Below are 21,945 nucleotides of genomic sequence, written 5' to 3'. Positions count from 1 at the left end.
CCGAGTTGCTGCTGTTACACAAGTAATGAAGTCTCCTGAATACCTCTGTAGCTGCTACTGCAGTTCAATATTCAGCATCTGATTTCTAAGCTTTTCTGCATCTTTTAAACGTTAAAACATCTTTTCAATTTTAAAAGATCTCCTCAAAATCTCTTCTGCGCAAAATTTATTCAGCCATGGTGGTGCAATGAGCCTGATTCCGATGGAGACAGGACAGAACCCCCCCAAAGCACTGCCAGGGGCACCAGGGGGTTTTCCACTCCCTCTCTGCCATGTTAAACAGCTCAGTTGCTGTTTGGGGGGACATCTGACCTGTAACCTCAACCCACCAGGGAGATGCAACAACACTTTGAACTATCTCGTGATTTGGATGTTTATTATTCAATAGAAAAAGGCCCAGTTGCTATGCAGTCTTAACTGGCACAAAGCTTTCCCTTCGGAGGGCCCTGAATGCTGCTCAGGACAAGCCCAAGCCCACAGCACTGGGAACCCCTCAAGTCCTTGCTTTGCACTCAGAGGGGGAACACCCCATCACCACCCTCAGGAGGTGTCCATGCTACAAAAGCAGTAGAACATGTGAGAAAACTCTGCCCAGACTTGAGGATGGACCCTTCTCTGCAGACTCTGGCAGGACAACCAGCAGCAGAAACTGTCACTGCCCCAAGGGCAGGCAGAGGCTGGTCCCCAGCTGCCCGGCGAGATCCCCTGAGTGTCTCCGGGCAGGAGAAGCAGGTGAGGTAACAGGACTGGGGGCCAGAACCCAAAGTGGGGAAACAAGCTCATAAAGGCTACACAGCAGCAAACCAGCACAGAAAAAGGAATGCTGTTCCTCACCCTGGCTGTGCCAGGACCGCCAGCTGCAGCCCTGCGCATCCTCAGCACTCCAGGGCTGCGTAAAGCCGGTCGGGCATGGCCCCAGCGAGTTCCCCGCCCTCCTGCTTGCACAAACATCCTCTTCCTCACCGCTCTGACCGTTCTGTACAGCCAGGTGCTGTGTGGGTCACTGACACACAGTCTGCAGAAACCTCCTCCACATCACTTCTGAGCACTCTCACATCACAGGATACCCTGCCATGAAAACAAAGGCCACTCCACTACCCAGAGCTTCTTGAAAAAGAAGTTGTCAGACTTCAACATCTTTGGCAGAGATTTTCTCCACATGTAACACTTTTCCTACCTCTGAACTCAGCACTCAGCTCTGTTAGGATGGGTAAAGCTATCAGTGATTTCAAAGAATTGACAGATGCAGCTGGGGAAGAAGGAGCCAAAAATCTGCTGGAAGGTCACAAAAGCCATGGAAAGAAGCAGCACCACAGAGGTGCACTGCGCTGGCTTTCTCCTACAAGCACTGATGTCTGAGCAGCCCCAGTGACCAGAACCAGCACACAGAACCAGAGAGAGCCTCAGCGTTTACTCGGAGAGGTTGAGCCAAGCTCAGGCGCTACTGGAACCACTTCAGCCCTGCCAGCAGATCTGCAGCACAGGAGAAAACCCAGAGACCGACTCTTCCTTGGGGTGAGGTCAGACAGGGGTAATTAGTCACAGGCTTGGTAGGAAACACTTCAGGTGCCAGAGAGGACTGCACACCCCTGGGGAGGGACAGGAGGTGACTCTTATAGCTGTGGCTATGGTGGCCACAGAAAGGGACCCGACCCCGCTGCAGACCTGAGAGGCCTCGTGAGCATCTCTTGGCCCCCGTGTGCCTCTGATGTGCTGCACGAGATAAATCACACAGCCCTGCAAGAGAAGAATCTGAATTTTTAATGAAAGTCATGTGGATGCAGCTGTCTGATCCTGGTCTGTTCCAAGTACTCCATAAAAGTCAGGGCTGGCCAATCCATCTTGCTCTCCTTTCACACCTGCAGCCCCAGCTGGAATTTCCTGGAGCCGGGGAGCAGCGGGCGGGCAGCGCGCAGTGGGACCCGCTGGGGAGGGCTGCAGTGCCAGCAGCCTCCCCCATCCTCCTGCAAGGGGGGAAAATCGATTCTGCATCCAGCAGGTTCAAAAGCTGAACTTCTGCTCTTTCATATCCAACCAACATCCTGAATTGTTTACTGCTTCCAAAGGAGCAGTGTTACAAACCCTGCCCTCCTCCCACCTGCCTCTGTGCATCACACTTCCATGGTGCAGTGCCAGTGCTGGGGCTCAGGCTCCTTTGCCCCTGACTTTCTGCAGCTGAGCTTGTGGTAACTGCTCTCTGACTCTTGTCTTTCTTACCTAGAGGCTAGAAATGTAGCACTCCCTGCTGCCACGGAGGCTGAGGTACCAGTCCAAGTTCCCAAATTACATGGAAAGGCCTGAAGAGCTGACACAACTGCCCCTATTAACAGCCCATCCCTATACCCCACCCCATCTGTATTTTCTGAGCCCTCCAGCCCTGCCTGGCAATAGGTGAACGCCACAGATGCTCTCCTTGTCAGCCATGCGGCTGGTGCTAGCGATGCTGCAAGGTTTTGGGATCCCCCACAAACCCAAAAGCGACCCAGCAAATGGGGTTTGCTCCACCAGCCCTTGAAGTCTCATTAAAAGCCAAATATTGCTCAGCCTAAGGATGGAGAGCTCAGCATGGATTTTACTGAACGTTAAATCAACCAGCAAGCATAGCCAGCAAACTCTGTGGCACTTTAACTTTAAATAATGCAATAATTATTGAATTTCCTTTTTATAACTGAAGTGCTGGAATGTAAACAATGGGGCTGTAATTGCAGGAAGGGGGGATCAATAGAGGCAATCGTTTTCAGCCATGTTAATTGTAAATACAATTGCTCCAAGATGTCAGCCTCGTTCTTCTCGCTCCCAGAATCATCCTAACGGATGACAGAGTCCAACTTTCCCATTACAGCTGTTCGTTCCTTTAAGAGGTTCTCAATCAGGTCTGATCAATCTGTCAAGATAATGCATAGAGTAAGTAAGACTCTTCCAAACACAAGCTCCCAATCAATAGCCTGGACCTGCTTAATGAGGAGGGGCTAAAGCCCAGGGGGAGGCACAGTCCCAGCTACTGCTTGGCTTCAGCAGCCAACTTCTTCGCAGGGTCTTGGAGCAGCTCCTAACAAGGACATTGTTCATGCTGCCCGTGAGGAGCAGCATCCCTGCACGCCCACAGTCCCAGGGGCTCTGTGGACAGAGAACAACAGAGGTTAACAGAAAGCAAGCGCCAAGAAAGGCTGAACTTGTAATCACATTCCCCACACCTTTTTAATTGTGCAACAGACCTGCAAACACTAATTAATCATTCCTTGAAGAGATGCCCGAAGATGTAAACTTGTATGGGGACAGCTGACAGCCAAGAGCTTCACTAAGACTCCTCCTGTGGAAGACTTCCTTCCCATGTCTCGAGGAAGGACAAAGTCCATGGGGGAGCCAGCACTGGCCCAGTTCTGCTGGCCAACCCCTCCCAGTGCAGGGCAAACAGAATGGGATGCTGGCTGAAGACCTCTCGCGGGAGGGAGGAGATGCCAAGGGGGCAGAGGGAGCAGCCAGAGATGCTGTTCTCCAGCTGTAGTACCTAACTCCAGTAGCACAGGTATCCCTTGCACACCTGGGTTGCCATACACTTGCTGAGCAGCCCAGAGAGGGGGAAAGCAACAGGTCTGACCACACCTGGGCACTCTCCTAACACAATACAACTTTCTCTTCTCCCACTACCGCGCTGCAAAGACTTGCCAACACAGGAAATCCACTCTTGGGCACAACAACTTCAATTGCAGAGAATCTTCCACATCCCCGAAATCGCCCCTGGGAGACACAGAAGCAAGTGCTGCTGTACATGGAGATGCACACAGGAGCGTGAGTATCGATCCTACTAATTATAGTGCTAAAACCAAAGCACCATGAGAGTGCATTTCCTATCAGCTGGCCTGTAAAGCTGCACGCTCCTGCCCGGCTGTGGCTCCACCACAGGACCCACGACAGCCCTGCAAGGGCACCTCTGCTGCTCACCTTGCACCTCTGACCAACGGGAACCAACAAACTTCACACAAAGTGACCTCTCCTATGACCAGTCAGGATGTGAGGGGTGTCACCCAGAGCCAGCCTCACCCAGCAGCTCCTGTGGAGCAGCACAGACTTGGGAATGGTTGAACTCCTCTTGCAAAGCCTGGATTAGGGACATTCTGATCCTCAGGAAAGCATACAGTTTTGTCACTTCATATTTCCATGGATGCTGCCATCCCTGGAGAAACACGGTGGAAAAGCTGCACTTTTGCCTGCAAAGTACTGTATGGACAGCAATAGGATGGAGTGATGAAAAAAGAAAAAAATTTGTGCCAGAATGCAGCAACATCACCAAGGAAGAGGCTCAGGGCTTCCAGCCCACTCCTATCTCAGTGCTAGCATAGGCAGGAGCTGAGGAATTCAGGGAGCCTTGTCTTTTCCAGGGTCAGGAAAACAAATGGGGAAAAAACAACTGAAGACAGTAACCATAACCAGGCCTCACAATGCCACTGCCCAGACCTTTATAACACATTTTGTACATCTACTTGAAAACAATCAATTCAGTGTGAGTTGCTAAGCTGTGAACACTCAGGTGAAGTAGAGCAGACTGGGAATATGGAAAAACACTGGATAAAAAGTAAATTATGTAATCAAAAGGTCTGGGGGGAGCCTGGAAAGATGGCAGGATCGAAATCTGTTGTCCGTATTGTAATTGTGTAGCTGCTGAGTGACTGAAGAGGGCTTCCTGTAACACAGAGCCAGCCCAGCACTCTCCATGCCAGGGATGTTTTGTTTCCTCCGCAGCCACGGGAAAGATCCCTGTGTTACACAGGAGGGCTCTCCAAGGGGCTCTGATGCAACACACTCCTGGGTCTTGTGCTGATAACGCAGCTCAGAAAATGCAGCTCACTTAGCCACCCAAAACGCTCTCTATGTGTGGAGCCTGCTTTAAGGATTTAAATTAAAATGCTATTCCCCCCCCATATTAAGTCTTTTGGAAAAGAACCACTGGCCTCTGAAGGAAAAGCTTGAGGACTGTGTGGCACCACTGTGCTCTGCCCCATGTCCCAAAGCCAAGGGGCCCCAGCTGTGCCAGTCCCTTTCCTCCTGCCTTGGCTGCAGTGCAGAGCCCCAGCAGCGAGCCCGAGCAGACCGTGGGGGTGAGGTCCTTCTGCAGGCAGGACAGGGGGACAGGAGGGGACCCCGTGTGGGCCAGGGACTGCTGTAACAATGCACCAGGAAGCCATGTGCATTGAACCAGCCACAGAAACCCAGCCTGTGCTCACGCTATTTAATAAAACACTACGGACACAGATTAACTCCCCTCGTCCGGGATTCATTGCTTCATCCATCTCCAGGGAAGCTGTGATGGACTGAGGCTTTCCTTGTTTTCATACTGCTTCTTTATCACTTCTTACAGCACTGCACCACCTCAACTCCCAGCAGATAACCAAAAACAGTAACAACAATGCACAAGAAAATTGTTCAATCCTCTCCATAAATGGCAGAGTATCAGTCTCAAAGACATGGAGGACACAAACCTCCCCATGCAGAAGCCAACAGAGATCCTTGGAAAAACCAAAGACCCAGGTCATCCTTTGCCCACAGTCCACAACAAGGATTTTTCAAGATAAGGGAGGAAGGAAAACTAAAGGATGGTATGATGGACTAATATGACAGAATGGGAGCAGAAAGAGGAAATATATAATACTCCTTGAGTCTTGAAGGTGAGCTGAAAACCATAGAGGAAGGCTTTGGCAGTGGAGCAGCCCTTCTCCAGTGGCACAGGCTGCAGGGCTGGGCAGCCAGAGCACGACCTCTGAGACACATGTTGTGCATCAGCCTACCCTGAACATGGGACGGGAGCACCAGCTGACTTCAGACCACGCTGCCAAGGTAAGTTCTTTAAGTGTCTGTGAAACACAAACAGAACACAAGCACCACGGAAATGCCCATGAGAAAATAAATAATTCTTCATTCAGTGAAAGCTTTGGATTGTATTAGACAAAGCCTGGGGCAATGTAATGAAAGAGGAAGATAAAAAGAAATGGAATAATTACTCACAGAATGAGGCAAGAATCCTGCTGGAAAAATATGTATGGAACTACTTATAATTAAGAACCAAAATAATGTCTGCACACAAAGGGCTGAATTAAGGCAACCTACTTTCTATGTTCTACAAGGTTGTGAGGGCTCCATGAACTTAATGGACACTAATGTGTCCTAAGAGCTGTGTACAAAATTCATGGAATTGCTCCTTGCCCCACACCCCTGAGCAACTACTCTGTAAGGAAAGCCACCAAGCTCTTGTGGGGGGAGAAGCCTTCAAACACAGCCTCCTCCAAATTTAACTGGGAGATCTCTCCAGTCCCTGGGCATGTAATAGTTCCCAGCCCACCTGGTTTCCACCAGGAAGGACACATCAATGACCACAGCAATCCACAGCAGCAAAGCGTCTGGCTCATGGATTCCATGCATGGCTGCCAAGCAGTTTGCAGCCTATGAGCAGTTGGGTTTGTTGCTCTGTATTTCTTGTGCATATCTAAAATCTAATTCAGCTGTAGTACAATTCTGCAGAGGGGTCTATAAGAGAATAGAATGGCTCTGAGCATTAGTTACAGCTATTCCCTCCAAGACAGACTACAGCAATGGAAAATACAGAGTGCAGAAGCACACTGAGGCAAACAGAGCAAACCCGAGATGATAAATGTCTCTGCTCTTTGGTGCTCTCTTTGTTCCTGTGTATCTGCATCCACTGGCATTTGCCTTCACAGGTACAGAAACCCCTGGGAAAAACTAGGCCCACTGTCTACTGGTTTTACCCGTTCTGGCTCTGCAACCCCAGTGGGCAGAGACACCAAGGGGTAAATGACAAACACTCAGCATTAGGAGGGTGCACTGTCCACTGCAATTCAAAAATAAAACAGAAGCAACAAAACCTTTTTTTTGGGAGCCGCAAACACTCACAGCAGAAAGGTGTGAGGAAATAACAGATTTCTAAACCCTGTTTATGAAATTGCAGGTGTAACTCCAGTTACTCCAGCTGCCCCAAAATTCTCATTTCTGTGACCACATGGGATTAACTTGTCTGCAAAAATACCTGCTCGTGGTTACCATATGCTACCAGGAGGTCAGTCTGCAGGTTTCATGTCCAGATAATCCCCCTGCACAGCCCAGAGTCAGACACTTTAATAGGCCTAGGTGGGCACTGCAGTGCATGCACTGGAAAATCTTGGTAAGTCAGAGCCAAGGATGTGTGAAAATGATAAAAGCAAAGTTCCTGCTTTGTGGGACCATGAAGAGCACTCACAAGGCAGCCAGAGGTGTCTGTAACACAGACCCCATGGCATGAAAACATCATCTGCAGGACTCCAATGTCTTTAAACCTCTCCCACCTATGGTCACAGCATGCGTGAGAACTGCTCGGGGACAGCAAGGCCCTTCTCTGAGGGACTTCCAGCATCTGGTCCCTTTCCAGCACTGCTGTGAGTGGTCAAAAGGCAAAGCTTTTTTTTTTTTTGTTTGACTGTCCTTCCTCTGTGCCTCCTCCCATGGGCAGGTCCTGGGCTCAGCAGTAGTACCACAGCACGTGCACCCTGCAGACACCCCCAAGAGCACAGCTGTGGCCCTAAGGTGACACACCTGCACTAACCCCACAGTTACACAACAGTCCCACAATGCTGTGGGCAAAGTGAAGGAAATCAGAATTCTCAAACTTGGACACCCTCTGGCTTTGTGCTGGAGAGGAAGGAGGTAAGTCTCACCTGAAGGCAGAAGGGGTCACTCCAGGAAAGCTCCTTGCTCTTCTGCTGACCCTGCCTCAAGTCCCCCCTTCTTCTGGCACACATGTGAAGACTACAACAACTCTCTGGGCCAGTTTTCAAAGAACGTAACGGAAGGCTGACCCAAATGACCAGGACCCGCTGAATTAAGAGTTTCTGTGCGGCACAGACTGGGGACTGGACGGGGACAGGAATGTGAGGAGGCCCAGCAGGAACCAGGCAAGGGGACAGACACAGCTGCTGCAGCCGGCCGGAGAAGCTGACCAGCAAGGGGCAGAGGAGAAGCCCCACGCCCAGGCGGGCAGCTCTCACCCCACGAGGGTGGGGACCCCGTGGGGTGCCCGGGGCTGTGGGAGCCCTCAGGAAGCCAAGGCGCTCCCAGGAGCCGTGCCAGGCACCAGAGCTGCTGGAGACAGCGCTGCTCTCCTTCCCCACCAAAACCCCCGAGGCCTCCCGCGTGCGCGCTAACCACAGCCCTTTGAGAGGCTCGTGTATTTACAAACTAAGGCATGCTGAAATCAAAGGGGATACCATATGACATAATTCGCATTAAAATGTCAACAGGCTGACAATTTATAGTCAATCCACCGGAGGTGGGGAGAACTAAGACGCGGTAATTGTTTAATTCCCGCTTAAACCAACAGCAGCTTCACCTTCAAAGGGGCACCGCATGCACGGCCTCTGGCTGCTGTCAGCCCTGGTGCCAGCCTGGACCTCAGCCAGCACGGAGGCAGTGGCCTCAACCATTCACTCTACCAGGCACAGGCTGGGGACAGGCATGCCGCTCCGAGGAGTGCAGCTCCAGCCCACCCTATGGCCAAAATTCACCATCAGCACAAGGACAACCAGTTCCTCAGGAAGGCAGAGTCACACTGGTCAGGGCACTGGTGTCCAGTTCCACACCTGGGCACAGCACACCTCCTCTGGAGGGGACACAGCAGGTAAGTGCTCCCAGGGCACCGCGGAAGGAACCAACTCACCCAGTGCCTGGCTCTGCATGGCCCTGACCGCACAAGGACCTGAAAATACCACAGCCCTCTGGGCACACGTGAACTTTTTACCCCAGGTAGATGGCAGCAGTTTTGCCCACATCAAATATGTTGTGGTGTTTTGTGACACTCAACACCAGCGCACTCAGCCCGCTGACATCCCCTGCCTGTGGACAGGCTGCTGGCAACACGTCTTGTAGCTTGCAATAAAGCATAAGGTAGGCAGGAGAGGGAAACGTGCACCACTGGGAGAAATTTTACCTGGATAAACCGCAGCCAATAAATTTTCTATAAATGCCAGCTAATGCTGTCCCTTGGAGAGCACTGGGCAGGGACTGCCGGGCTCCAGAGCCCTCAGCACAGCCTCGCTGTCTGTACATAAACAGTAACACCTCATTCTCTCTTCTACCTCATTAACTGAAACGCATTAAAACAAGTGTGCACTGGGAGCAGCAAATGAGACTGTTAAACCAAGCTGATATAATCCTCATCAGCTGTGGGAAATGAGCACACATCCATTACACTGAATCAAGCCGCCAACTGCGACTCATCGAGGATGTTGAGACCCCAGGAAGATGCTCTTCCCCCGCAGCTGTACCAGGCAGCTCAACCACTGCCTCCAGCACTCTCTCATGGGGCATTTCCAGAGTGCTGGGGCTGCATTTCCATTCCAGCAGCTCCCCCATAGCACACAGCTGGGGGCCTGGTCCCACGCTGCAGCCAAGCGCTGTACGAGTCCACTGTGTCCAGAAGGAATGTGCTCAGTGAGATGCAGGGAACCATCTGACTCCTCTCATATCCAAGTAGAATAAAAGGCCAAGGCAGAAGAGCAGACACACAGAACACGGGACGTTTCCCAAGCCCACTTTTCCATGGGGACATGGCCAGGCAGCGTGATGGTACCTGACCACAGCAGGGCTGGCCTCAGGTGAGGGACACACGTTCACACCCTGCCCAAACGGTACCAGCCTGCAGAACCACACAAGGGGGGGAATGTACCACAGCATCCACTGGTGGAGCCCCTGCACTGACACCACTGTGTGCCATGGCTGTCCCCACGCCCCGAGCTGGCATGATGCTGAACAGGGGGAGTCTCAGCAGAGATTGACAAGAGCTGTCACACAGTGACCAGTGACCTTCAGCACACAGCACCAGCCCCACACAAGGCTATGGAACTGCTCCCTTCTTCTGCGGGGCCATCACGAGCAAAGACTCGCTGAAAACGTTGAAGAAATGTTCATTTTGCCTCTCCCCTGAGGAGGCAGAGCAGGGAGCCCTCCCCACTGCTGCAGGAACCAGACAGACCACATTCACCTCAGACAGACAGACAAGACAGCATTCTGTGCTCTCCACCGCCTTGGGTCTGAACTGCTGACCTCACCAGAGCAGCTCAGGTTTCCAAACTCTTTTCCTCATGCCAAGCAGAGCTGATGAGGCAGGATGGGGTCCCCTCTGCCTCGCCCCCAGCCCTGTGGTGGGAGGAGGTCCCCTCTGCCTCGGCCCTGTATTTGCAGCAAGAATGTAAACAACCCCTCCAATCCTCAGAGCCGCTATTTCAGAGTTTTTAACTCAGCAGAGCTATTACGTGGCATTTCCCCATGTGCAGTCTGTGCACAGTGCAGCCAGACCAGGCTGCCTGGGACTTGCTCCTCCCTGTGGAACAGGACACCCTGGGGTCTCCCTGGCAGCTCCCGGCAGCCTGCGCAGGCATTTTGAACGGGGTCCATGAAGTCTGTTTAACCAGCATGATGTGTGCAACAGAATCACAAAGAAACAGGCATTTAAAGTGACATCTGTTGGATTAATTAGCTGTGTAATTAGCCTCCCCTCTGTGGAGACAGGCTTTGTTACTGCTGCCTGAAACTTCCCCAGGTGATTCTCTTTGTATCCATCCTTCCCTGAGCACACGGAGGAGCAGAGTGGGTGAGATGGGGCTGTGCTGCCCAGATGAGGGGCACCAGACAGCCCCGAGGCCACGGGGCAGCTGAGGGGCTATAAGGGGGTCAGAGAGCCCCAGCTGCTACAGCTGTGTGCTGGAACCCGAACCGGAATGTCCATCAGCCTGAGCACATTCTGCAGGTCTGTTCAGAGCTGAAAGGCAGGGATACAAGTCAGGCACTTATATCCTCCCCAGTTAAATCACAACATCTCTGTCTCCTGCAACCAGCTCCCCACCTCCCTGGCCTGTGAGCCCGCAGCTGACACGGGGGGTCACAGCAGGCTCAAACAGCTGGGGGACACAGCAGCCACTGCACTTCTACCTGAGCCACGGCCAACTCAGCAGAACAGAAAAATCCCGAGGTAAGCTCCAGGACAAAGAGGAAACCCGGGATCGATCATGGGAATAGCTGCACTGCACTGATGGTTTGGTGGCCAGATGCAGGGATGTCCCTGCTTTAAAGCAGAACAGGAGGGATGCTGCGGGGGGCACGGCGTGCTGGGCTCTGCCCCACACCCTGGGCTGTAGGCGCCCAGCCTTGCCTCTCTGCCAAAGCCACCTGGAACCAAGCATCTCCCAACAGCTGCAGCCAGGCTTACCTGAGCCCGCCCAACCGTACCCCAGGGCTCAACTTCCAGAGAACCTGTTGCACAAGTGCAACTTTATTGCCTAATTTGACTTGCAGAACTTGGCTGCCCACGTCACAGTGCAGGAGCAGGATTTTTACGACTGGCAAGAAGGGGAAAAAGCCCATTATGGTATTAAGTTATGTACTATGCATACATTATTTATTGTAATTTAATGAATTCCCTATGAGATAGCAAACACAGAACCTCCCATGCTGCTTCTGTAGCAATTCTGGGGACTTTGTTGCAACAGTTTCTTTAGGAACAGTTCAATTAAAGCCAGAGAAGGACAACACAGCGTCCTGCAGCCCAGTGCACTGGCACAGCCAAAGAGAAACCAGCAGTCCAAGCCAGGTCACATAGAACAGGTTGGGGAAAGCACCTTGTGGGCCCCTTCCTGGCCTTCAAACCAGACCCTGCCAGAAATGGATGCTAATGAATGCCCATCCATTATTTAATGAGGTCGTCGCCAGCGAGCCTACAGCTGCAGAACTGGTGCTTGGCCAGGGCTGGTACCCAAGGCACTGAAAACCTGACCCTGCCCAACTAGAAAAGGAACTAAGAGCATTCTGAGGTCTTCGAGGTGTATTACCTGTGTTGAGGAATCCATCTAGTCCAGGCAGCTGGACTCAAGACACAGATTGAAATGCTGATTGAGCTCTGGGTTCCAGCCCAGGACAGGAGGCCATGAGCTGCCAACCTTTGGGATAACAAAGGGCACAAACATGGGTGACACTGCCAGGTGAATGGACACTGAGAGACACGGCAGGAACTGGGAATTGCCAGCCTCTTGGATAACAAAGGAGATGGGAGTCCAGTAACACCAGCAAGGTGGATGGACAGAAGACAGGGGCAGGAACTGAAGACCTGGAGACCTGTGTGTGGGTAGACTATGAGGATATAAAAGCCCAGGTGTTCTTTTGTTGGGGGTCCCTCCTCAGAGGCACCAGCTCACACTGTTTCTCTGTTACTACACCAGGAATAAATAGCTTTATGGAATGAGACATCTGAGACTGTGCCACGGGAAACCTGGGGTGGAATTAGTGAGGAAACCTGGTGTGACTGGGTGAGGGGGGTGTGGGGAGTCACACGGGACCCATCGGGTCACTGGAGCCACCACTGGAGGGGCTTCGGTCCCAGCAGTGAAAGTCTCTGGCCTTGGGAGTGTGACTGCTCAGGAGTCTTGGGAATGCTCTGACTGGAGGTTTCCTTAACAACCTCTGCGAAGAGAAACGTGACGGCCCGGAGGGAGCGCGGGCTCCTCGGGGGGAACCACTCGAGCACAGCTCCTCGGCACCGGCTTTGCGCCCTGCCTTCAGTGACACCTGCCTGCTTCAGCCTCACACCAAACTGTCTCCCAGCTCCTCTACCTCCTTGCTCCAGCACTCCAAACCTTGACTTGTTCCAGGCCTACCAGCTCGTCTTCAACTGCCTGTGTTGGGTGTCTGCAGGATGGGAAAAGACCCTGACAAAGATGCTGTGAATAAGACCCTGACAAACCATACTGGGGTAAGACCGCAGAACCAGCTGGGTAAGGCCACAACAAACAGGCCCATTACCTGTCCTGGACAAGCATCTTCTCAGGTCTCCTGACTGGAGCTTCCCACGGCAGAGCTGAAGCTGCAGGCAGGAGAGTAAGTGGATAAGTGGTAAGTGCCTACCGCTGCTCACAGCGGCTGATCACCCAGAAGACAAGGCCAGACTTTTGGATCTGGGCCAGCATCCCTCCTTCCACGCTCTCCTCTGCAGAGCAGTGACCTCCCACACCAGCATGGGAGGGGCAGTGGCTCACTGGCAGCTTGTACCACCAAGGCAAGGTCAGCCAGAGCCTGTCAGCTACCCTGCACCTTCAGCCAGAACCACTTTGTCCTCTCCCTGAACATCCCAACAAGAAGCATCACCTCACATGGGAAAAATTCCTGCTTGGAAATTTAAATACTCATCCACATGTTCCAAAATCACCAGGATAAAAGAATGAACCATAAACACAGACAGAACTGGCATCATGCATGGGAAAAGGTCAGATGCACACTGACAGTCCCTCCAACACGACGACACCTTGTTTTGAGATGACACCTGAGGCTGAGAACAGCTTTGTGAGACCTTCCCCGCCCTGTGCTGAGCCCTCCTGCTGCTCTGCCCACGGGCAGCTACAGAAGTCAGGAAAACCTGAGCTTATATAGATTAGGATAAAGCTTGACCAGGTGTTTTTCCATTTGTTTTCTTTTTTTCTTGTGTTTGGTTTGTTTAGTTGGGTTTTGTAGCCCATTCTCACAAATACTTTGACTTCTAAACCCTGTTTGACTGAGGGCTTTTAGCTCCATGTTCTGGGGAGCTCCTGGTTCCTGCTGCGTGACCAGGGCTCCTGCTCCAGCTGCACTCTCACTCCTTTGTTATTTACGTTGCTTTTACAGGGTGATTTCTTTACTAAGCTGCTGGCTGCACATGGCTCAGCACTTACTGGAAAACTTGAAAGAAAAACCTAAGTGACAGAGGCCCATAAATAAAACATAGAGCAAGCAATGCTGTGTGCTCTCAGCAGTTCTGATTCCAATCCTTTCAAAAAGCAGTGCAAGAAATGAAAAGTTCTGTGATCCTGTATACTAACAGACTTTGGTATTCAATACCTAAAGGAAGGTAAAGACATCTTTTAGTGCCACGGAGAAATCTGTCTCTCAGAGGAACGTGCAGCCCCACGAAGGAGGGGTCTCAAAGGGTTAAACTGATACGGAGAGCTTTTTGTATCGCAACACCTGTCAATCCCAACAGGACCAAAGGTACTGGACCTAAGGGCCCATCCTCCTCACACTGGCAGTTCATAAGCTCCTTTCATTATGAGTTTATCCAAGACTAGAGGATGCAGAATTAAAGGTTTTGGAGACCATCTTTAAAAACAACTTTGTAGGGAGACTCAAATGAGTATTTATTTCCTTTGTGAAGCTGCTACTGGAATTTGTCTTAAACCTTGTAGGAAATCAGCTCAAAGTCCCTCATATGCTGTAATTTAAATGGGCTTCAGGCACAATTTGTGTTGCTCAAGAGTGTAATTCAGAGCTCTGATGCTGCATCTGTATTCCAAGAGATAAACTTGCAAAAATAAAGCCAAAACACACTGAAGGCAGACAGCAAGTAAATCAAAGGTTAACAAAGCTCTAAACCTCCTAATGAGCACGACAGACTTTCTCTGAGCAACTTTACTCCAAGAACCTTAAAAGGCAGAGATGGGAGGAAGTCTGTGATAAAAATCAAAACCCAAACACATCTCCTTTTGCCCACGACATCATCTGGGTATTTCAGAATTGAATCAGCCCAGCTCCTGGGCTGGTCCCCAGAGCTCTCCTAGACTGAACTCCTGCAGGGAGCATCTCCTGTCAGCCAAGTGATGGGATGAGAAGACTCTCATCTTGACCTTACCACAGGATTATGGCAATACTAACTCACACCAATCCAAATGCAGGAGCATTTTATTAAACCAGCAATTTCCAGAGCACTGAAATTTATGAAATTCACAAGTTCTCCTCCACCCTGACAATCCTGTGTCAAGCCAACTCCCAAGTCAATGGTCTTAACCCAGGTCATTTCAGCCATCTGCCATCCCTGCAACTTTCTCTGGTATCTTCTAGGGTTTTTTTAAAGCCTTCCTAAAACAACTTAAATTTAACACAGTCTTGAACCATCAGACCAAATGAGGATTTACACAGCTCACATATTATCCCCTTGCCCTTCTGCTTTCCACTGATCATTGAGGCAATGCCTTCAAAGAGATTGGCAACAATTCCACATCTTTCTTGCAGGAAGAGTAACTTTAACCCGCTTTTTTGTCTTCATATTTTTTTTACATGTGGGAAAGCAGGAAGCCTAGCTGGCCCTCCTCCCCCCACCCCCCTCCAGTAGGGTTGTCTGCCCCCCATTCCTCCAACACTGTGACACCAAATTCCATCAGTCATTTCCTGTGAAATCACTTGATGTTGTAAAGTTCTTCTGCAACTGCCACATCTAAGTGGTCCACTATTTTTACCTTATGGCTGGTATTTAAATTTGCTTTTAACTCCATTTATGGGTCTCTTACAAAAAAAAGAAACCCCCTGTTATCTTTCCAATCCTTTTTCTCCATTGTGGAAAGTTAGTTTTTACTTTACCTTCTCTTTCTCATCCTTCACCTCCCTACCCCTGCCCAGACCTCTTCCCCAGTTTGCTCATGAAGGATCTTCCCAAAGACCCTGGGAATCCCCTGTCCCTGTGGTCCAGCCCTGTCCTGCCTGTAGCCTGGCTGGCTCCTTCAAACAACTGACAGTGCTGCAAGAACCTCTCTTCCAAAAGTCTGCTTTTCCTCTTCCTAATCCATATGCCTCCTAAAACTTTTCTATTACAGTTTCTATCACTTTGCTGACGTAATGCTTTGCAGTTTCTGGCCCACACTACTGCCAGGAGCCTCTGCCCCCTCCCGTGGGGCTCCTCCAGAACTCTCAGGGCAGAGTCCTGCTAAGCCAGTGACATTTTCCTTCATGGCTCCTCCAGGTGAGACCACCCTTCAGGATTTATCCTCCATACAGAGGCACCTTTCAAGTCTGCTTTTAAACACACGAGAAGAATTCTCTCCTTCCCCTCCCTGTAACACGGGCCTTCTTCTCTTTCCCGACTCCACATGCAATACCTTCCTACTTGATCACACTGGACTTTGGCCAGGTTCCCCCTGCTCTGTTTTCTCAGGGGCTGTTATGTTTAACACAAGCACCCAAGGTGCTTTTTGGTAACTCCTCTGTGACCCACACACGTCACACCCTTTACTGTATCCAACAGTAGCTCACCCATTTTCACATAATTTTAACTACAAAGTTAGCTACTATTACAGAAGGTACTCTTTTTGCCTTGTTCTATTATGGAAGGACATTGAATTTGAATTATCATCATCATTCTGTAACTACATTTTATACAATATTCCATGCATCTTCTGGGATTAAAACTTTTTGGAGATTTTCCAACAAGTTTCTTTGAGAATCCCGTGGCCAGCAAAGGAGACACAAGCCCCTGTGGGAGAGGCATGACGGGACAATGCTGCTCCACGGTGGAACTGAGGCCTTCTGCTGGGTGTGCAGCTGCACATCCTCCTTCCCTTCCCACAGGTCAGCTTTGCTTCTGCCTGAGTCAGCACAGATCCACAGTTTCATCACCACTAGCACCATGAGCACTGATATTAAAGAGTCATTTTCCTGCACACTCTGCATCTCTAGCTAACAAAGAGCCTCTGTGCACGGCACCACATAACCCAAACCCTCTCCTTCAGACTCCCTAGTCCCTAAAAAAGTGAACGCAGCACTTGGAAACACTGAAAAGGAAGACACTGAATGAACTCATTGAAGGCACTTGCTGGCAGTCTGGCCAGCAGCGTGTTTTTTCAGTAGTTCTTTGTTTAAACTTCTTCTGAGCTGCCCATTCTGAACCAGAGATCGTCAGGAAGTTGTAGGAAATGTCCAAACCTGGCTCCTTCTCAAGCAGATTAATTCCTTGTGGAAACTCCACCTGTGCATTAGAGGCTGGGAGCTTGTGCCCAGCCTCTTCCAGATGTGAGGAATGCTGCTGCTCTGCACCACGCCCAGTGCCAAGCCCTGCAGCCACCAGGAGACCTGCAGCTCCAGGGAGCTGCCCTTGCCTCTGCTCACAGCCACCCATCACCCGGGCCACACCACGCCCCAGCCTTGGCAGGCAGGGTCTTCAAACCCTTCTCATCCGTCCCAAAAATGTACTGCCATGCACTGACAATGGCACTCTTGCTTTCCAGGGAGTTGCTCAGGATATAAAGCCCCTCAGTCACCCAAGGTGGTCAGCAGTCGCAGGAAAGGCACAGGCACCACGTTCCCCCAGCAAGGGCCAGGTAACAACAGCATTTCCACTTCAGTCACAGAATTTTAGGGGGACAGCAAGGAACTGGGAGAACACAACAATAAAGGAAAGGTTACCAGACCCTTCCAGTTTTTTTGGCATTCCCCTCCCCTTACCCTTGACAGGGAAGAGGCCTGACAGAAGCTATTGCCATGTGCAGGACGAAGATGGCAGCAGAAGACCAGACCTTCTCCCCCGCACTGGGAGTGTTGCAGGAGAAAACTAAAAGGTTGACCCGACTATGGACTGACAGTGTCTCCAGATCACATTTTCTGGCAGCAAGTAACACTGACAGAAGTGGCACTTGGGCAGTGCAAGCAGCCAATAACATGTGATTTAGGAAAAAAATGGCAAAAGCAGCAGAATAAGGAGGATTGTGTGTGATAAGCCCAGTGTGTGCTCTCACCCAGCAGCATCTGGAGAGGATTTTCTCCAGCAGGCAGGGAAGAACTCGATTACATCCAGTTAACTGTGCTCTAAACTGATTATGCATGTGCCAGGCTAATGGATTACATTAGCAAGAGGAAAAATAACATCCAATCAATCTCAATTTACTGCAGACCACACCAAGGCCTGAGAGAAGAGAAACCATTCTGTGAACTCCCCCCACTGCTGCTGCATCCCTTCAGTTATCAGCAGAGACATGGCATTACAGCTGCTCCAAGGCCCGGAGAGCCTGCTGCAGTCTGATCCATGCCTCATCCAGAGAGCTTTCCCATTAAATCAATCCCTGATTCCAGCTATGCTGAGCCAAGACACCGTGAATCCAGCCATCCACCAACCCCTGCTCCAAGCTTTATCCAGCCATACTTGAAGGCCAATATATGGAGCATTCCAAAGGAATCCATTACTCTGAAACGTGTTATCCCTCAGCTGGTGTTTCACTGCTGTTGTGCAGAGGCAACACAGGGCTGGAGGAGCACTGAGACTGCCCAGGGCTCCCACAGATCTGAAAACTGACAGTTTCTCTTTGCCTGCCCAAGCAAAACATCCTAGCAATCTTCATTACAAGAACTTATGCCTGTCCCTCGATGCTGGTGGGGTTTTTTTCCCCGTTTCTTCTTTTTTTACCCTTTTCTTTCCCCTCAGTGAGAGAATTCTAGTGCCTCAATTGTTTTTCCCCATTGGAACCCACTGTAGATGAAGGGCCTGGACAAAGAAAACTTTAAACCTTTGCAATGTATAGTTAAAAGAATAACATTATGTGCAAAAAAAAATCATAATACAGCTTTCAAACAACTCTCTTGTACCCCAAACTGACCTCCACAGAGGAGATTCAGTTTCCTCAGCTGGGTTCTTGAAGTCTCATGGGGACTCTGCTGCCCCCAGTTTCCAAGCTGTGTAACTCTCTCAGGCCTCCTGCATGCCAGAGCAGAGGTGTATGTGTAGACCTGATAATTTCCAGAGCCAGACTCTGATGGCTGAGGCTGGATCCCAGCTCAAGATGGAACAATCACTGTCACAGCCAACCTAGCCTCAACAATGAGCTCAGAGAAACACAACCCTGCTCTGAGCAGCTCCCCACCAATTCCAGGTAGGTCCAACAACCACAGCTCAAGGTAAACCTTATGTGATGCTCCTGGTTATAACCTTCCTCCCTGAATTGGCTGGAACTGCTAATTCCTAGGAAAAATCCAGGAGTTTTGAAAACGTGTCTACACTGTGATATGGGTGGGTACTATAGAGCTCAATGCCAGGTCTTAAATTCCCATTACATAAAGAAAAGTTTTCAAATAAACAATTAAAAAGTGCAAGGTACACTCTGTGTGTACATAAAGAAACCTCAGCACATTTGGGGGAACACAAGAAGAAAAGGAAGAGGACAGAAAATACAAAAAAACCTGTGAGGAACGAGCAGACAATGAGCAGAGAGCACGTGTGAATGGAGGGGATGCGGCTGCAGAGATTTATGGCAATTCGTACCTGATTGTTCATACTAAAGCTATTATGGGATGATTAGAGAAAAAGGTGAAGCTTTAAGTCCAGTGAAAATCAATAGAAACGTCTGGAGCAATTCTGCTGCACGAGTGAAAGGACTATTTACTGTATCCGGAGCTCCTCTTGGGTTACAGCCCACAGGGTTCGGGCAGCGAGGGGAGGGGGCTGGGACCAGACGAATGAGACAGGAAAGAGAAGATGGTTATAATGGTTATGAAGACAACACAGAACGAGGGGGGTGGGAGGAAAAGACAACAAGATGGCAGTGACAGCCCAAAGGGCGCTGTGCATGGGAACACGCAGTGCCTCCGAGGCGCCGGGCTCCGCTCGCAGCCTCCTCCCTCCCCAGCACCAGCAGCACTTTGCTCACAGGTCCCAGCACGGGCTGGGAACACAGAGCACAGCAGCACTGAGCCACGGCCCCGCCACCCGCCCGCTGCCAGCACCAGCACACCGACCACACCGACAGCCTCCAGGCGACACAAAGCGACAAACTCTGTGGGAAAGAGCCAACAAACACAGGCAAGTGTCACCTCGCACAACTTTCTGACAGGGATTGTTCCATTTCTGTGCAGACTACCACAGCTGCAGTGCCATGAGACACACAAGCCCCCTCTAAAGCACTGTGGCGTGAACATCTACTGCCTTGAAGCCTGGACAACCACAGCTGCTAACAGAACACAGGCTGAAGAGCTGCAGCACGCAGTGAGACTGGGGGCCAAAGGAGAGCTCTCAGCAGCTCATCTCCAAAGGACCACAGTGCATTGCGGCTCAACTTAGATTTTCCTTGGAAAACGAAAGAAGATGAAGCAAAGCTGACCCTTACTTTATAGAGCTTCAGGCTGGCTTCGTGCCTCGAGTTCACAGTGTGAAGACGTAGCTTCTCCAGACTGTTGGTGTAGTAGTCGCAGGCATTGCATTTCAGGTGGACTGGGTTCCCAATGGCCACGCACTTGAGCCTCCATTCGTTGGCTTTGCCCCCCTCCTTGATATGTGCCACCAGCTGGTATTTCTGCACGTGCTTGTCCGTCTTACAGTGGAGCTGGAAGTTGGCCTTGAGCTGCGTGTTGTAGCGGCACAGCTTGCACTGGTACGAGTCCCCCATCACCGCCTTCCACTCGTCCTCGGGGAGGCTTCGCTCCACGTTCATGTGGAGCCCCAGCATGTCCAAATTATCCGTAGTGAACTTGTTGCACACGGCGCACTGGAAGAGCTTCAGCGACGGGTCATTGGTTTGCGTGAAGCTTTCACCCAAGTTCATGAGCTCCTCAGACACCAGCTGTCCACCTCCCAAACGCATGTCCAGCGGGATCTCGCCACCCACTGCACAAAGAAAAAAGGGCAAGAAGAGGTCAGAAAGGCTGAATTCCAGAAGATGAACACAGAGCAGAACAAAAGCTGCTCCCAAGTGCCACCTGTGTACCCACAAACACACAGTGAGACCACACGCAGCTCCGTGTCTCCCTTCGCCCACTCCTCTGTGTTGCCGGTCTGCACCAGAGCTGAAGAAAAAAGTTACTGCAGCCAGCATAGAAGGCTGGCAACGAACTGCTATCACCCTTGCTACCCTCTTGCTGAAGGATCATCCAGCCCTCTGCCCATCAAAGGTGGCAAGAAAAACCCTACAGACTTTGAGAGGATGAAGAATTCCATAGCACCACACTGGAAGTTTCTGTGGCTATTTCAAGAACAGCATTAACACTCCATTCTGGTTTTTTTTGCCTCCCTGGAGAAGCAAATGCTACCTCATGCAGTAGCTACGCAGAGTCCCTACCACATAAAACAAAGGTCAACAGTCACAAGCCCAGGTGCTGGCCGCATCACAGGGAGGTCACCGCACTGCTATCACAAGTTGGCAGCAGTGTAGAACATGGCATGGACAGAAACGACCTGAGAAGTGCCACTCCTGCACTGTTATATCTCATCTCTTGTCCAGGAGTTCAAAATGGTGAAGAATCTTCTGAAAACAGTTTTGACAAGGTAAAGACAGCAACCAATAAAGAGGGTGTGAGAGCATGTCACGGAGAGCCAGGAGGACCCTGTGTTTGTCAGGCTGACTCTTCAAACCAGAGCTCAACTCTTGCTCACTCACAGCTACTGAGCACAACTACTCACACCAGAGCAGCTGAGAGATGCAGAGAGATTCTGAGCAAACACAAACCAGGACTCCTGGGCCACTTTGCTCTCCTTTTCCGTGCTTAAGACATTGCTGCTCTTTATACAGCTTTTTGGTATTTTACCTTGAGTTGATGTCACAGCTCAGCTTAACAATCCTATGAAAGGAACCAGGTCAACAATTCCTCAGTTAATCAAAAAGATGTTATTTCCTTAACTTTTCATTTCCTATGTTGCAACTTATTTGCTGCGAGTCGAGCGCTCTTTAAGACACTCTCTCCTGAAGTCACCATGCAGGAAAAACCCAAAAGCAGACTCTTCTTCTGAATTATTAATGCTCTGCTCAGTTTTGGACCAAGGTGTAAGAATGGGAAAGATCTGCTTCATTTCTCACAAAGCTCATAGCGTGTGTGTCCAAGTCAAAAGGGCCAACCTGGTGTCAAGTGCTTATTAGCACAGGCAGGGCCTCCCTCTGCAACCCTCAGAGTGAGACTTGCAACCATCAAGTGCACAGCTCACAAACTGCTCTCCAGGCAGCTCATGGACATCCAAGGCCCTGTCATTTACTTGAGGGACTTCAGTTAAAACACTCCCAACTTATTACAACTGCCCCGTGCTTCAGTAGTGAGGGGCTCTGAGCTTCAAAAGCCTCCAATCCCGTCGGTCACTGGCAGCAGAGGAACACCACCCCTTCCACCCCTCTCAAACCTGCTTACCTTGTCTTCTCAAGGCAACACAGT

At 50.6% G+C, this 21,945-nt stretch overlaps 1 protein-coding gene across 1 annotated transcript in view; it reads right to left on the bottom strand.

Moving 5' to 3' along the window:
* Nucleotides 1-21,945, bottom strand: part of ZFHX3 (zinc finger homeobox 3) — a 447,971-nt gene that overhangs the window by 60,698 nt on the left and 365,328 nt on the right. The window contains 1 exon segment of the mRNA XM_053987325.1: nt 19,917-20,413. Coding sequence (XP_053843300.1) covers nt 19,917-20,413 — 497 coding nt within the window.

Source organism: Vidua macroura, chromosome 11 (assembly GCF_024509145.1).
Source record: "Vidua macroura isolate BioBank_ID:100142 chromosome 11, ASM2450914v1, whole genome shotgun sequence".
Taxonomy (NCBI): domain Eukaryota; kingdom Metazoa; phylum Chordata; class Aves; order Passeriformes; family Viduidae; genus Vidua; species Vidua macroura.
The sequence above is the reverse complement of the archived record's forward strand: the minus strand, read 5'-3'. Positions and strand labels throughout refer to the sequence as shown.